Genomic DNA, 18,394 nt, shown 5'->3' with positions numbered 1-18,394 from the left:
TTCGAAGGACTACGCATGCGTTTAGCGAGAGAGATCGGAAAGAGGGTGGAAACGTCGACCAATGAGTGGCGGACGAGCGATAGCTGCCCGGGCGGAGCGTAAGAGCATAAACGAGAGCGGCAGAAACGTATTCCGCCACACGACGTCCGACAGCCGAGGGAAGACGTACGTCGTACCATCTAAGGAGATCTCTCTAGTATCTCTCAGTATCCCCCCCGTTACACGTCCAACGTTTCTTTCCCCAAGTGAGTGTCCTCGGTTGTTGACAGACAGTTGGTGGTCCCTCGTTCTTCCCTCGGCAACGAGTCGTACGTGATCTACCCACTCGACATGGAAACGCAAATCGAGAAGCGAAAGGGGCAGCACGAGTTTTGAAGAAAGATTCTCGAGAAAGGAGCAGATCTCGAGAAGTAGGTGAAGATGCTTCACGGCGCTCTGCCGAGGGCCTTCCTGGCCCCGGGTCTTAACTACATGAGCTACTACAGCGAAGAAATTCATCCCACTTACGCTGCGCCGCCGACCACGTGGCACATTCCGATGGAGGACCCGTCCACGTCGATTTACGCGCGAATCCCATCCGCGGTCGAACATCACGCCTCGTTGTCCGCCTGGGAGTCTTCGAGGCCTTCGACGCCGTGTCCCTTGGACCTGTCCTTGAAACCGCCACCTACGCCCAATACCCCCAAGACGGAAGAGATGATCGAAGTGGGCGACGAAAAAGATCTCAGGATCCGCGAGCATATCCAGGCTCGATCCGAAGATCGCAGAGATAGCGAGGAGGATCAACAGCTGGTCGTGGACGACCTGGACACCTTACGAAGCTCTTCGGTGCAAAGTCATCAAAGCCATTACGAGCGACTCGTTCTTAATAAAGAATCACCTCGCTTCCACGACTCGATCGTTGATAAGCTTCATCATCTTCCCGAAGAGAGTACTCGGTTACCGCCATATCCCGGAAGTGAGCTCGCTTCCAAGTACCTGCATAATCAGAAGCTTCTCTTGACGAGTCCCACGCACTTACAATCGATACAGGGCTATCACCAGCAGCTACTTTTAACGCCCCAGCAACATCTTCAGAGTGTGCACGCGCCTATGACCCCGCCTAGCACCCCGTCACCGCCACAGTGTCCCAGAAGAAGAGTACGGGAGGAAGATGTCGTCTCACCGTCCTCGGGACCACCCTCCAGCGGCGCCTCCCTGTCGCAGACCCCGAAGCAGACCAGCAACGAAAAGACCGCCGTTCAGAGACCCAAGAAGAAACACGCTAGACGCCTGAAATTCGACGAGGATACCAGCAGTCCGGTATCGGGCACCGTCATCCTCGGTCCAGACGAGGCAGTGGTGACCGGCGACATCGATCCCGCCTTCAACATTGTCGAGGTCACGGAGGAGGCGCGCGCTGAATTGGCCAAAATCGAAAATCGGCTCGGGCCGTATCAGTGCAAGCTTTGCCGACAGCTCCACGAAGACGCTTTCCAGCTGGCGCAACACCGATGCTCCCGAATCGCCCACGTGGAGTATCGCTGTCCCGAATGCGACAAGCGGTTCTCCTGCCCAGCCAATTTGGCGTCCCATCGACGTTGGCACAAACCCAGGCTACCTAACACCGACAGTTCCGCGACATCCTCATCCACATCGTCATCGGGGAACAACGCTGAGATTCCGTGCACCAGATGCGAAGCCAAGTTCACGAGACAGGCTGCTCTGCGTAAACACCTTGCTACTCAACATCCCGAGACCAACAATAACGTCAGCAGTAGCACGAACAACACTGGGCTCGACGGCCAGGAAACCATTGGCAAACCAGACATCGCCCAGACAGTCCCGAGCGGTCAGTTGACCAACGAGATGACTTGACACCAATTTCCGGCGAGACCCATGCCGAGACGACCCGGACTCTACTGGAGATTTGGCCTCGATTTGTAAGAAATGACGACATTCTTTTGTTCACTAAATGATTTGGCGATTTTCGTAATGAGTACATAATCAAAACGCTCAGCATGCTCTTTTAAGACATCCTATGGGAAATTTTTAACTTTTTTTCCCTTGCTAAGAGAAGAAAAAAGAAAAACAAAAAAAAAAGAATCGAAACATGAAAGAAAGAGCATGATTGTTATTGTTGCTAAGAAGGAACACTTAATTTTTATTTATTTATTTATTTTATTAATATTATTTTTACTCCTATATACCAAGATGCTCGATACCAAAGTTATAATATCAGACAAGTTAGAAATACCAAAAAAGCTAATAGCACCAAAGAAACTAATAATACCAAAGATAATTAGATATCGTTAATTAGATATACTATTTAATCAATAAAATTAATACAATCTCCAAAACTGATACATGATATTATATTATCAAAAATTCTCTAGATTATATATCTAAAAAAAGAAGCACTTAACCATCTCTTTCTGTTATTTCCTTCCAAGTATATTCTTTCCGCAACTTTCAAGGAGACAGTATGCAAAATAATCAGCTATCTTTTCCTTTCAGGTCTAGATTAGGGGAATTTTTGAGAACGCGTGTTAAAGATAATTTTATTTCCCAAAGGCAGTTCCAGATCGATTAAAAAAAAAAACGAACAATCACAAACGAACATTTTGATTTTGATTTGTTTTTTTCACCTTATTTTCTAAATTATTATATTAAAATTACTTTGTTAACATAATTATATAATATTAAGTCCTATTTTTAGAGCATTTTTTCATATACATATCAATGCAAAGTTTAAATTTGAAAACAAAGATTAAAATAAAAATAAATTTAAAAAGAATTAAAGCAAAATATAGATCTATATATATATATATATATATATTAAAAATTGGAGTAAAGTAATATAAATTAGAAATTAAGTGTTCCTTCAATGTGTAATCTAATCTTTTCTAGTTAGTACAGTAGTATGTACAAAGATAACATTATTTCTAGTCCTTGCATGTACAAAGATGATCGATACCAAAGTAATATCAAAGAAGTTAGAAAAAAGCTAGTAAAACCAAAAAAGTTAGTAGCACCAAAGAAATTAATAATACCAAAGATACCATTAATTAGATATACTATTTGATCGATAAAATTAATGCAATGTTCAAAACTAATACAAGATATATTATCTCCTTCTGGAATTAAAAATTCTTCAAACGGAATTATAAAAAAAGTAGCTGACCATATCTCTTACTGCTGTTTCCTTCGTCGTATAGTCTTTCTAAAACTTTCAAGGAGATAATATGCAAATTGGTCAGCTACTTTTTCCTTTTTAGAGACCTAGTTTAGAGGAATTTTTGTAAACACGTGTTAAAAATAATTTTATTTCTTAACGTTGGCACCAGATCAACTTAAAAAAGACGAACAATCATAAACGAACGATAATCATAAGCATAAAGCGTAAAAAATGTTTTTCGTTTGATACAGCGAAAAGAAATGAAATGTACATGTCAATGTGCCAGTTTGTAATCCTGATTTACCGATTCACATCATATACATTCACCGAAGTAAATTCATACGTTCGTACTTTTTGCTTAGTCTGGATTCATCCTTAATGAGAATGTCATTAAATTTCATAAGAAATAACATTCACCAGGAAAAACAGGGTTGTGCATTATCGTTGTTCGAATCAAATATAAATTTGCATGTGTGTGTGTGTGTGTGTGTCAATTGTATCATATCTATAGTTGATGGAAAAACTCAAGTAAAATATACTTTTCCTTTTTATTCGATTCTGTATCCTAACATATACCGAAGCAATTTGTTGAGCACTGTTTACGATTTCAAAATTACACAGTTTACTTAATAAAATATTAAAAAATTAATTGTGTTCTATGTGCATTAAACGAAAGTATCGCATTATTTTACGATTGGATAGCTGATACGTATATAACGTAGATTAAATTTATCGAATGCACTATTGCCAAAAAAATATAATAATTGTAAAATCCAAAGATCTCTAGTCATCTCCAGTTACTTAATTCTAGTCATAGACTTGTCATGTAATTAGAAGCAGGTTTTAGAGGCATATATTCTTTGTAAATTTCTGTAAAAAATATTGGCGACATTAATCGCGAGTAGGCGATAGATATAGAAGCGATATCTTTCGCGTGATGTAAATATGTATATAGCATGCGCGATGTATATAAATAGCAAGACGCGATTAGGCTAAGTGACAGAGTTGTAATTTTTAAGTATAATTTTATCACTTATTATTTATTATTGCTTGGTAACAGTTTTATTTGTTTATTTATTTGACTTTAAAAACTACAAATTAGATTATTAGAAACAATGTTTTTTTCTTGATTTTATCTTTTGGCCAATGATAAAGACTTTGAAATTATTTGTTTTTGAATATACTAAGGTATTAATATTTAATCTTGTATATAGCATATCGATCTCAGAGATCACGATCATACAGCTAGGACAACCAAAGTTAAGGCATTACAGATATATAATTAGAAAACTTTTTGTGCAGCTTTAAAATTTTCATAAATTTCATGTATGAAACAATTAATTTGTAAAAGGAATAAGTGAGTAAACTTATTTTTCATGCATTTATTTTTGGAAGTGTCATTTCTTACACTAATCATTATACAAAATACTTATACAAAAATCGAGATATAATTTAAAAATATTTTTATAAATTAATCATGTGTATAAAGCAAGTTTTGAAAATTTCGGTTGCACAAGGATTTTATAAAATCTTTTAGTCTTCATAACATAAAATTAAGAATTCGATTGTTTTATTTTTTTATATTTTATTTTATATTTTATATCTTGGCAAATGTAGATAATGTATAATTTGGAATTTGCTCTTGAATTTATGTACTGACAATGAGACATTAAGTAGTATAAATGTAAGACAAACTATTAAATATGCTATATAAAATAAATACATTCGTACATATAATACATTCTAATTAACAAACGATATACATATATATACATTATATATATTATATATCTTGAATTCCGAAATATTAGATCATCCATTTTTTTAGCTGCGACCGATCTTATATCTAATAATATAATAATAATTAACAGCGGACGAAAGTTATTGAAAACATTTAATAACAATTGTTGCGACTCTAATTATAAGAGCAAAACCTGCTAGAGAACCTGCTACGAAACACTAGAGACCGTACATAGCTAATTGAAACATATTTTAATTTCTAATCGTGTAAGATATCTTTGTTATAACAATAATGAAATTTGTTCGACTGTGCTTTATTCTAATTATATATTAAGTTTCTCGTTCGTTCTCTGCTAATAATTCAAAGCGGAAGAGTACCGTCTAATCATGATTTGTAGGTATAACGACACAAGCGCAAATGTATTCAAATAATATTTAGTTGATTGTAATTCGAAAATTAAATTTGTTGCGATAAGTATATACTTGAAAAAACATGAATAATTGTAAACTTTTGAGAAAAGTTTGACGCTCCCTCTCTTTCTCTCTCGCTTAGGAATTAAATATCGTCAGCCATTTTTTTCAGCGGTTCCGATATCACTGTAAATCGATAAAAAGTTGCGTGAAATAACGTATGAGCAATTAGTTTTATTTCGGGCAGAATGCAATTTTAGTTTGAAATTCAAGTTAATGCACGATCAGCCCTGGGTTTTCATCGCTTCGTATTTCATTTGCAATGGAATGGAAATCTACTCTCGCAATGTATAGATATAGAATTACATAAAATCATAGCGTTATCGACCTATCTAATTCGCACTTAAAAAAAAATTAAATATATCATATGTATGTATACATGCGTTACATAGAATTATTCAGAAATAGTATAATGTATTATCTAGAATGACAAGTGATCGCGTAGATTTTTAAGGCGACACACTTATTCAAGTGTTTCTCGAAATTGTATATAAAACAAACGCACGTACGCGCGTATATGTATGTATAAATGTATGATATCGCTGTATTCATCAGATCTCACGATAAGTCATAAACTCGCGTTACTAGTATTACGCCAGACTGCTTTGCGTTAATTTGCGAATGCGTTACGCTGTCAATAACTATAAATAACGTCTTGATTTCTGAAATACATGTCTCTAAAAAAAAAAGACTTATTTATTTCTATATTCAGTACCTACAATACCTGCCTATATCTGTAAATAAAGTCTTAACTTCTGATATACACATGTCTCTCAAAAAATGACTCATTTATTTCTATATCCGATGCCCGATCTTTTAATAAATATAGAAATAAAAAATTTTTTTAATGATTGATAATAATAATGCAAAACAATATTAATTCAAATATAATGAATCAAATAACAACAATACTCATATCTTATTTCTCACAGAGTAGTGATAAAGGAGAAACTTTTTTTGGAATGCTTAAAATTTTCACAAGAAATCAATTTGAAACCCTATTTTCCGCAAGTTGGTATAATTTCATTTTATATTATTTGCTAATACGCAGTAATGTTAGCAATTGTATAGTCTGCGAACGGTAACGTTTAATATCACAGAACCTTATTTATTATTCCAATAGGCATCGAAAGCTCTTGCAGCATCGAAAGCTCTCGTGGCATTGAAGTCACGTTGCTGTCGATAGTCGCGGTTACGCAACGATCTAAAGAGAGAGAGAGAGAGAGAGAAAGAGAGAAATAGAGAAGCGACAAAGAGAAGAGAGAAAAAAAGCTTGAGGGATTCTCAGGCGCGGTATTGTCCAGGGATGAGATGCCCTTCCATATTACTTCACTATGTGTCGCCATAATGCTCCATCGTAAAATCCATACAGGAGGATGAGAGGGAGGGGAGGGGGATTGACGGTCCCGTAATCTTCGCGAAACCTTTGTGTGCCGTCCGAATAAAGAGACGTGTCGCGACCCCCATGGGAAAAGGAGAAAAAAGGCGAGGAGAGCTTTAAACGTAAGAGGCTGATTTCTGCACAAAATCCTTCGTAACTGTTCGCTAATAGGTTCGTCTTTGACGTACGAATTTTTACCGTGAATTCGAACGTGACTAATTAGCTCATCAAGCCTAAAGAATTGGCCATATATTTAGGCGTCACAAAGTTGAAATTAAACTAAGGCGGTAACCACTAGTTAAAATGTTGTCCCAGGATTACATGATTTCATATGATTTTTGGTGATTTCATCTAATTTTATGATTACATCTAGTTGCAAAATGATTGCACGAGAATTTCATAATGATTTCATGATTTCATCTGATTATAAATGATTTCATAGTGATTTCATCTGATTACATAATGATTTTTCGTGATTGCATATTAATTATCAAATTTGTTGTGATTAAAAATGATTTTATTTGATTAGAACCATTATTACTGATTGTTAACTTCTCTCAAATAAAATTAAATTGAGGCATAACCATACAGAAAATAGATATGCACTCGATTACTGATTTTAAGATTTTATTGGAGTTCATATAACAGTTGGTAAAAAAATTTTCTGAAAAAAACCGTCATAAAAATGTCTGATAACCTTTTTTTTAAAAAACAAGAAAAATTGACTATAAAAACTAAAAGCTCGCATTGATTTCGTAGCAATTTTCATGATAATTGCGTATGATTTCCATTGATTACACAAAAATCCAAAATAATTTCTGCTAATTACATATGATTTCATTGTGATTTCATATGATATCATTATAATTTCTGGTATTTTCATATGATTCCATTATGATTTCCGATTTCATGATTACATCTGATTGCAAAATAATTACATGAGGATTTCGTAAAGATTTCATAACGATTTCGGAGACACTGTTTCACGATTACATGAAGTGGTTATCCCCTCGAATTAGACACTTAAAAAATTCAATATTACAAGATATTCAATATTACATGTTAAAATAAAGTTAAATTTTTTATGCAAAATAGTACATTTCTTAAACATACTATAAAGAAAGAAAATATTGTTTATTATAATTAAACATAATAATAAAGATTTTACACAAAGTGTAAATTTATATCTCTCTCTTGTAATTTACGCTTAAAATCATGATAGTTGTAGGACAACGTAGTACGTAAAAAATGTTGCAATTTCTAAGAAATAAAATAGAAAAAGTAAACAATTCCCTCTGTGTGTAATTTGGCAAAATTATATTACCAATAAAAACGTAATTAACATTCTATTCGATTAAACAATCGTCCTGATCGGCTGTAATGGTTTCATAAGAAAATCTGCTTTATTTATAAAATTTCGATTAGAGATTCGACATATTTTACAACGTGTCAAACGGAATGCGTATGCCATAATAAACGTTATTCTTGCGGGCGATTGGGAGATATCTGTTAGGAAGCAAGCTATTGCAATGTAAGTCAATTCCACAACGAAAGATCCGACAAGTCTGACCATAAATCCTCGGGTTTCTTTTTCCCCTTTTTCTCTTTCTCTCTTTCTCTTGCTCCCATTCTTCTCACCATGACGTCGAGAAATTCAATTGGCGGTGCATTTACCGGCGACAGGGATATATCCAAGTCCGAAAGATCGTGCCGAAAGATCGTTCCCGTTCTGGGAAGACGCCCACGACGCCCACAAAGGCATCACGGAATCTACTTACACCCCTTCTCGCTTCTAAGTTTTTTTTTACTTTCGCTCTTTCTGTCCCTTTTGCCTCTCAGCTGACTCGCTGCTGACAATTTGGCGTCGAAACTAGTCGACGTACCGAATATTTCAGATACGGTAGGTATCGTCGAGTCGAGAGTGGAGAACCGGACGGTGGGTTCGCGCCGCGCTTGCAGGAAGCAATTTCGCAATTTTCCTCCTTGACTTTGTCATCTTCGCTTTGCTATTCGCCTCAGCGAAATAGAATTTTCCCAGGTCGAGGCGGGTGGAACGTGGTAGGGATGGCCTCGAGTGCAGCCTCTACATCGACGTGTCTTCGAAGAATTTTCAGAATCGCTTTTCCCGTGAGACATCTCCCTTCGGCGTTCGGCGTCTTAAGTGCGTCTGTATAGGTGTGTGTACATCTATATACGTAGCGCATTCGATAGGTTCGAAAAAAGCTTTCTCCACTCCTCCCCTTTTTTTTATATTAGCTCAAACGAGACTTTTAAAAATTCTGAGAATATAAAATGATTTTTAAGTATCTCTAACAAAATTCGTTTATTGAATGGGGTCTTTTGAGATTTATTACATATTTATGAAAGAGTACACCAAGGACCGTTTGAATTATGCCAAGATTGCAGGTCAGACTCTACTACGTCGGATCACTTTGCTGATAAGTTTCTTTCGACTCAAATAATATTTGATTGTGCCTACTCAACGTGTGTCACAAAAATATCTATCGAGATCCATAAGATTTGGAAAATTATAGTGTAATTAGAGCGTTAATCAAATAAAATTTTAAAAGCTTAGAATTTTTCAATCACTTTCAAGTGGGAATTTCGAGAATATAGAGGATGATTTTTAACCAGCCAACGGCGGCACATATGCGCTGCAGCGTGATGTAGTATGTAGCCCGAGGATATTACGTCTGCAATGGCACGAGTAAGCTTTCAAAATGCGCATATGTCAATTCCTCAATGAAAGCTCGAAACTTTAATAGAACTGGACATGAATTCTTTTTTGCAACGACAGATAATTGGACTTGATAAAAACTGAGTGCCTGGTTAAAAAGTTTGCCGTATAACAGAGTCTTGATTCAAAGATATATAATTGAATTTAGAAAAATCGTGTCGGAATGGATTAATTTTCCTCCGGAAAAAGGGTCGCTGTCAAACTCAAGGCCAAAAATAGTGAAAATACCAGGCGCGCCGTTAATAATCATTCCGGTACGATTTCGCGCGTTCTCTGTGAACGCAGAGTGAATCAACGAGGAATTGTATTAGAGGCAGGAAGGAAATTGCTCGCCACTCTTCGCGCGTTGGACACGCGCGTACGCGGGGGAGATGAAGAAAATCGGCGTGAATCATATAATTGTTTGATGCCAACGACTGCCGGCCCCAGGCCGGTCCTGACACATTCTTGCGAGTCCCCCAGAAGACGACCCTTATATTTGTCCGGGAGGAAAGGATCACCACGAAACGCCCTTAACTACAGCGTGCCGTCGACGCTGTGTACGCTCGCCACCCCCGGTAATCTCCGTGACATCAAACATTTTGTACGATCAACCTGATGGGGAGGATGCCGGTCTACATTGACACAATGATTAAGTATGCCGATACCAAGAGAGAGAGAGAGAAAGAGAGCTGGTCTTCAAAGAACACATTTTATATACTTGAATTCAACTCCCCTTGCTGACCCTGCTCTTCTTTTCACCTGATTCAACAAATAGCTCTAAATAAAATTTTAGTTAGCAACTTACTATACTTATTTAATAACTTGATAAACTGTCGCAGCCATTGCCGTTTGTTATCACTCACTGATAATTGGAATAATTTTTAGCTATCGCTTACGCGCGCTATTCGTCGATTTGTTAAACATATTTACTAGACAATATGGGAAAATGTTTCTCGCAAGACACCGGACGTGTCCTGTGTTCTGTGGCCTCAGTCCAAACGGAAATTGATCGCATTTGAAACGGAAATTTCTCTTTCGAGATATCCGGACGTCTCGCCGTCGTTGCGTCGGTGGAGAAAGGTTCGCGACAGACGCGCGCGCCTTACCAAAGCTTTCACAGTTATTATCCTCGAGATACTTGTCGTTTAAGAGATCAAAATCAGGATCGAAACAAGTCCTTTCGGTGCCCCGATGATAAGAATAAAATTTGAAATTATTAAATATAATCTTTTCTTCGCGAATTTCTTACTTGCACTCTGTGTAGGCAGAAAAAAATCAAAATTTCTTCAAAGTCAACAAAGTCTACATTTACCAAAAAATATTTCACTTTTAAAATGTTATTTTTTAGAGAGGGAATAAATAAAAATGTTAAACAAAAAAAAATGAGAAAGCAATACGCTCGACATTTTATTCTAACGCAATGTGATAAATAAAAAAGATAGTTTTTTAAATCCATGGTGCCATATACTTTAACCCACCCCTGATTAAAACGATATTGCGAGGATGTGAACTGATGTGGACTGATGTGGAGAGAGCGGCGATTGTTTGCCGAGTGGTAAAAGCATCATTTTCTGTTTGTCCATCTTCCTGCTGCCCAATGCTTTTGTACATATACGGACACAGTGCTCTTTCTTTCTCATACGACTGCTTCCATATCATATCGTACAAAAGTAAAAATTGAATGTAGTATAACGATGCAAAGGATCTACTCTTTTGTCACGTATTGTTACTTTAATTAATACGTTACACAAGGACGCGTAAGCGGCATTATGTTTTCATTAGAAAATTGTTGGAAAGATTACTAAGGTGTTATTACAGAAATCAAATCAATACGCAGCACAATTGCAATGCAATTAAAATTAATGGCGCAGAGGGCAATTTCGACGTATTATTTTGTCAGACTAGTTTTAACATATAATTGTTTCCTAAGTCGAAAATTGTCTCGAATCAACCTTAAGGATGTATCCGCTCGTCATAAGTCTCCCCTTTCGGCAATTCTAGTATAATAGATTGATCGTTTTCCTCTGACCACTCTGGATGACCAATGTATGTATGTACACAGAATAAATGCGACAAAATGCAATATATTAGGTTAATTCGTAAATTAAGTTTCATTTTACTTTTAATCAAACATTTTTATATTTAACTTTAATATTTATATTTTCATATTAAAAAAAACTATAATACCATAAATTTTAATCTATGATTCTCCAATATCGCTTTCAGATAAAATAAATATCACAGATAACATTTATTTCTCCAGAAGTGATTTGGTAATTAGCGGAATTTATTATTACTCCAACCAACCCAATAGAGATCTGATATTCTATCTATGCGCAATATAAGATACAAGCTATTTAAATTTTTACTCTATAGGATTTTTCTTCCCACTACTCGGTGAGGAATGTTCTCTTTAGTTTTTCACATCGTCGTCGTAAGTTCACAGACGAAAGAAGCATAATTACTTTCCTGATGGAATTAAAGAAGAGAGACGGGGGAGGGGGGAGGGGGGGAAGGGGGGAGGGCGAGAAAGAGAGAGAACGGAGAGACGCACCTCTCAATCCGCAAGCCTTCCCATTCACGATGAGGGAGGATCAGCCGCGGGAAAGCACCTTATACTCGGTGCTCGCGCTACCTAATTCCCTGGGAGTTCTTTGATACGCCGTCACGAAGGCTCGCACAAAGGAAGAAATAAGTATCACCCGGTGATAATCTTCGGATCTGCGCAATGTGGAACACACATCTTTGCCGAGGAGCCTTGCGCCCCGCGATAATTCGATGCGAGTACCGCAAGTCCTTGGATCTGCGCGACGCGGACGGGACGATTAAATTCCGCATCCGAGATCTCGACGAGCGACGGTTAAGGCACCTGAGGACGCGGCAGAACGCGATTGTCATGTTACTGTGACTATAACGGAGATATGAACAAAGAAGAAAAGCTACGCTGTTAAATATTAAACGAATCAATTCCTTGAGTTAATTAACAATTTGTTATTTTTAACTTTGGTACGAGTGTTAAAATTAAAAAAAAAAAGAAACAGCCTCATTTAATCAATCCATTTCAATTGAATTGTTTACCTACTTTTAAGGTAAGCAGGATACACGTTAATATAATGTATCTAATAAAAGTAAACTAAATTTGAATCAGTCGTTTACTTAATTACATTTGTTTTATTTTAATTAAGGATGTATTGAGACTTATAGGGATTAAAAAGGATTGAATTGAATATAATTTGACATTACAAATTTAATAATGTGAGTTTATAATTTATTTTAAAGAATCCCGAAAGAATTTATAATTCGTTATTAAAACTGTAAAAGTCAAATGTACACGAGAAATAAAATTTGTTGCTAGAATTTAGATAGTTATTAGAATTTTTATGGAGAAGAAGGAAGAGAGAAAAGCAAGTTTTTAAAATTTTCTTCCCATGATTTTGTCTTCCGCTTGAGTCATACGGAATAATACGCAAATTTTAGTCCTCCCTCCCCCCCTCCCCCTCTATCCCTTGCAATATCCCGCGTTTCCAGCGTCAGACTCGCTTGTCCAGGGTAATGGCGAAGTCGCCTATTTCCGAAGTATCAAACGCAGACCCTGTCTCGAGACAAAGTCCTGGGACGCGGCCTTTTTGATCACGTCCGTCTCGCTCGCGACATCGTTTATCCGGACATTTCCTCTCGTTTCCCGTTACTCCTCCTTCCCCTTTCCATCTGGACCGTTTTCGTGAGAGAGAGAGAGAGAGAGAGAGAGACCTCTCTGACAGTCGCGGATGGATGGTTCCGCGCGAAACGACTCCGTTCGCTCATTTATGCATTTCCGCTCGGTCAACTCGCACGGGTCTCCATCGCGTCGTTCCGCGCGCGTTTCCAGCCCCTTTCAAAGGAAACCGCAGCACAGAAACGGTCAGTATCGTCTAATGATGTGGTCAAACAGCTTCCGACGAGCGTCGAAACGAGTCGCGGCGAACCGGCACTCGATTGTCGCGCAAGTTTATCATGCTATCACCGATCGAAGAAACAATCGTTTGCTTTTTTATAATAATTCAATTCGTGTTTCATTAATAACTGATAATTCATACTGGCAAATAAAGATTGTTATACGAGTACGTTAATGCCCGATTATTTGTTTAAATTACTATATTTTATCAATATTCATGTGATAAATGATATTTTATTTATCAAATATTGCTGAATGTAATAAGAATAATTACAATTATTCTTATCAAAACAAAATAAGAATAATTGTAACTATTTTATAATTAATGATAAAAATAGTTCTAAATATTTTTATCGCTAATTAAAAAATGTAAAATTTTATCATTAAATTTATTCATTAATAATTACGAGAGAAAACGGAATGAAAGATACGTCAAACGTCAAAGTTTACTAAACGGTACATTGTACATACAATAAAAATGTGAATAAACACGCGATTTCGTTTTTTATAACATATTGTCAATTATAAGGATTCACGTCTAAATTAATAAAAGACACGTCTCGATTCGCGATCTTCAATTTCAGAGTCCGTTAACGACAAGAGCGACGGCGTGGAGATACTGACTAGCCTCTCGTCTTCACTGTATCGTCGAGGTGAATTGAAGAAGTCGCGGTAAGAGTCATAGACGCTTCTGCTAAGTTTACAAGCGCGCGACACGGCACGTTGAGACTGGGGGAATTATTATTAAATCATTAATTAAATTAACACGTTCTGTGCCGTAGCAATTTTAGTTGATTTATCCGTCGTATTGCGTAATCCACGCGATGCAGAATACATTAAGGGCTACTTCTATATCTTTGTTCTGTTCTTTTACCCATAAATTATATTATTTTAACATTAGGAAATGTTCAATTAATTAATTAATTTAACAAAAAATATTCAGACGTCACCATTACATTACGTTAAATTAATATTCGGGCATGTTAAAAATTTAACACGAAAACTTTAAATGCAAAATGTTTTCTAATGTTTTAGTTTGAACGATTAGAATAGCAATCCACACTCTGTGGACATGAAATTTTCTTGGCCGCGAATACGTACGTAACGCGCATCTCTCGCCTTCAGCTTCATCCTCGCCCTTCTCTCGCAAAGTATCAGATTCTTTGTGAGATCTCGCACGACGTCGTTCACTTTCCGATCGAGCGTGTCGTCGGTGTAACTGGTATCCGAAGCAGAATCGACGGTGGCTGACGATCCGTCGAGTTTTCTGGCACGGCGTTTTTTTTTAAATCTCGAGGAACCCTCGCTAGGATAGAGATCGATTAGGGACGAGCTGAACACGCCCGAGTCTATCGAGGCGACGTACCTCGACGTCTTGGATGTCTCGGTCGTATACCGTTTTCCTTCCTTCTTACTTTCTCCCATAGAAAAATGTTTCCATTCGCAAATTTCGTCTTCCGCGAAATCCTCTCGGCCTTTAGATATTTCAAACGTGTCGCTTTGTTCGTTTTCTGTCCAATTTAAACATTTATTCGGAGAGGAGTACCACGCGGATGAATCGTAACGCGCGACGCGTTGGGACGCTTGGGAGTTGGAACGATCAAAACTATAGTCCAAGTTCGAAGACTTCGAAAGCGAGGAGTTATTCAGACTCAAGTTTGAACGTGAATCGTAATAATGGTAATTCGAATGTAGATTTGAATGCGAGCCACGAGTAATTGCGCTGCGATCTACAGCGAGTTTGTCATTCTCGTTCTCCGTTAACGAAATTAGACTTTGCGTACAAGAGAAATACTTGGAAAGTGCAGAATTCTTGTTCGAGTATTCACTCATAGTGCCAATTGACATCGAGTCATGAATCTGTGTCTCGGTTTGGTCGAGATTCGATCTAGATTTTCCTTTGATCGTCGTCACTGATGTCACATCGACAACATCGTGATGATCATTACTGCTCTTTTGAGAAATTGTAAAAAAATCTTCCGTGTCATTTTCGCTCCTGTCAGCCGGAGGATCGTCAAAGTCTCGATCGATCCTCTTCTTTATATCTTCCAGAATAGCCACTTCGCCTATTTTCTCAACCATTTTTTTACGATATCTCGATTCTTCCAAAGAATCCAAGTATCCGAAATTTTCAGTTAAATCTTTCACATGTTCATTATTATTTAAAATAGCAAAATTCTTTTTTAGACCGACTTTGTTGAAGGATTCATCTCCGATCGAGAATTCTTCAAGCTCATTCTCCTTCGTTAAATCCAAATCGAAAGACTGCATTTGTTTGACAAAGCGACATTTCGCCAGTTTTTTCTCAGAAATTTTACTTGAGGAATAAACCGTCTCCTCCTTTATCTCACGTCCAAAAACATCGTTTAGATTTTTTTCAAGATTCCTCGAAGAAGCAATAGCGTCCTTTGAAGATAAGACCGTTTCATTATTAAGATTAAGATGATCAACGTGCCAAATCTCTTGCACATTTCTACACTGAACGCTTTTCGATTCTCCGATAATCTTTTCTACTAGATCACTCCTTTCTCCTAAAGTATTTCTTTTGCTCGCAATCGTCGATCTGCTTCCGACGCCACTCGAATTTACGTCACGAACTTTCGAATCGCCGGATGTCGACGAAAAATATTCGTCACAGTTTTCCACATTATTTTGCGAATTCTCGCTGCAGCAAGTCTCCCGTAACGTCGCTGTTATTTCCTCTATCTGCTGATTCACGGCTGCGAATTTATTGATATACTCGGCGCGCTTGTTTTCCAGAACTCGAATGCGTAGCGACGGATTATCATGATGGTTTCTTCTGCTTAAACTATACGAATTAGTGCAAGAGTCCGTGACGTTTTCAACTTCGTAATTGTAATGCTTGCGACGAGCGCTCTTTTCGGTCGCCGGTTTTCTTGATCGTTTCTTCGTTTTTTTTCGTCGGAAACTTTTTCTATTCCAAGTTTGAATTTGTGCGTCTCTGGTTATACAGGAGCCACATTTATGATCTTTTGTCGTAAAAGAGCTCCCAGAGTCGTCAGGTATAAAAGAGCGATCGTTCCGCAAAGTATCGATTTCTTTCTTTTCAATACATTCATGTAATTGACTGTGAGAAGAATTGTGATTTTTCTTTTGAGGTCGATTGTATTTAGGGATGATCTCCATCGATTTCATACAATTAGTTATCGTTTGCCGATCTGTATGCGCTTTAAGAGATTCATCTGTTGATGAACTCAATGCTGGAGTTGATTGCGTGATCCAATATTGGCATGCCATCATAGGTCTAAAATATTTAACAAACAGGATTGTTGTAAATATTTTGTGTTTATTTTCTAAATGTAATGTTAAAAAAAATTTACGTAAGTTAATTAATATAAGCCAAAGCCTTTTTTATCTTGGAAGAATGAAATTTTTAAATGTAACTGTAACTGTAAATAAAATTTTTTATGTAAATTTCGAGTTTCGTTTACTTAACAATGTCTCTTTTCTTATTTTCAAATGTCAAATTATCAAGATTAAATATTGCTACCTGCGATCGATACTGAAACGTTTCTTAAAGTTTGTTATTGCACTGCGCGAGCTTGAAAGATCACTATTATCATTCAAGCTTTTCGCGCCGGAACGCAAGCCGATGGAGTAGATCTTGGGAACTTCCGGAACGAGATTTCTTTTACAGTGTCGCAATATTAAGTCACATTTCTCGTTATAACCGCGTCCGCGCGCGCGATTGTCACAAAGATACTTGATTAAAAATTCTGGACGCCAGTTTCGACGTGTTTTTATGTGCGACACAAAATCATTAGGGCACCCAAAGACGCTCTTCAGCTGATCGATCACAAGTGACGCTGATGTTCGAGCTATTTTGAGCCTCTTGCGCGGAGATTTACGCGGTCGATATTGCGCATCTTGAGAGAAACTGCTCTCGCATCTGCAATAACGCAAACGCAATTTTCATAATTACTCGGGGAGAGAAGGCATTACAATTCTATTTTTGCATCCTGAGATCCATATAGCTTTAAAAGATTAGAGCGTTAAATGTTCAAAACGTTGCAGTCCTCAGATTTTCAAATCTTTGGATCCTTGGATACGTATTTACTGGATATTTCAAACATTTGTATCTGCACGTCGGCAAACGTGTAGATTTCTTTTATCAAAATCTTTGAATTCTTGAATCGTTGAATTTCTGAATTTAATAATTTTAATAAACTAATATATTAAAATATATTAAAAATTCCATTGTAAATATATTTACTATATTAAAATATAATTAAATATAATAATTTTAATAACTTAAAATTTTTTCAATTTCCTTAGAGAATATCAATCCTCCGCGATTAGCTTCTAGACTCGATTAAAATACATTGCTATGACTTACATATTTACGACGTTGAACATATTCAAAGATGAATATTTTTTTTCAATATCCTCCAAATCCATAACGTATATTAAAGCCGGTCGCTAATAAATATACGTGTATATGATCTTTATGATTCTTTCGTTTCCGTCACTAAAAAGTATGAGATCTTCTGAACATCAGAAATAACGTCAAAATGGCATTGTAAAAATACAAATTCGATATAAACGCAATTATTATATTTTTAAAAATGTACGGAAGTGGGAAATGTGATAAAAATGTAATAACCTTCTCGCGAGCTCTTGTTCAATTTTTCGTCTACATCTTCTTAATCGGATATCTCTTTATACATTCGACAATCGATGCGAAGATAAGTTTGAAGTTTTTAATCGTCGCAAATAAATAATTTATATGATTAGACGTATCGGTAGGTTAGTTTACGCAAACATCAGATTATTCAAGAGTTTACGTTCCAGTATTTATCACTCACTGATTTATCCCTAAATGAATTTCTGATACTGAGATTTAGAATGTAAATTTCGCAATCTATTAAAATTACGATGTTATGTCTATATACCGTTTAAACGGGTATCGAGATTTTTCGAAACGTCAAATTGGCAATCCAATATTTTTATAGTCAAAGAATCTAGGTTTCT

The 18,394-nt window shown here is 36.8% G+C and overlaps 1 protein-coding gene across 1 annotated transcript; it reads left to right on the top strand.

The window, feature by feature from the left end:
- Window positions 1–2,082, top strand: LOC105195095 (zinc finger protein 200). Its single transcript, XM_011160327.3, has one exon. The coding sequence runs from the start codon at window positions 421–423 to the stop codon at window positions 1,855–1,857; it is 1,437 nt and encodes a 478-aa protein (XP_011158629.1). The 5' UTR covers window positions 1–420; the 3' UTR covers window positions 1,858–2,082.
- The last annotated feature ends 16,312 nt before the right edge of the window (window positions 2,083–18,394 follow it).

Source organism: Solenopsis invicta, chromosome 5 (genome assembly GCF_016802725.1).
Source record: "Solenopsis invicta isolate M01_SB chromosome 5, UNIL_Sinv_3.0, whole genome shotgun sequence".
Classification (NCBI taxonomy): domain Eukaryota; kingdom Metazoa; phylum Arthropoda; class Insecta; order Hymenoptera; family Formicidae; genus Solenopsis; species Solenopsis invicta.
This window is presented reverse-complemented; position numbering and strand designations above follow the sequence as displayed.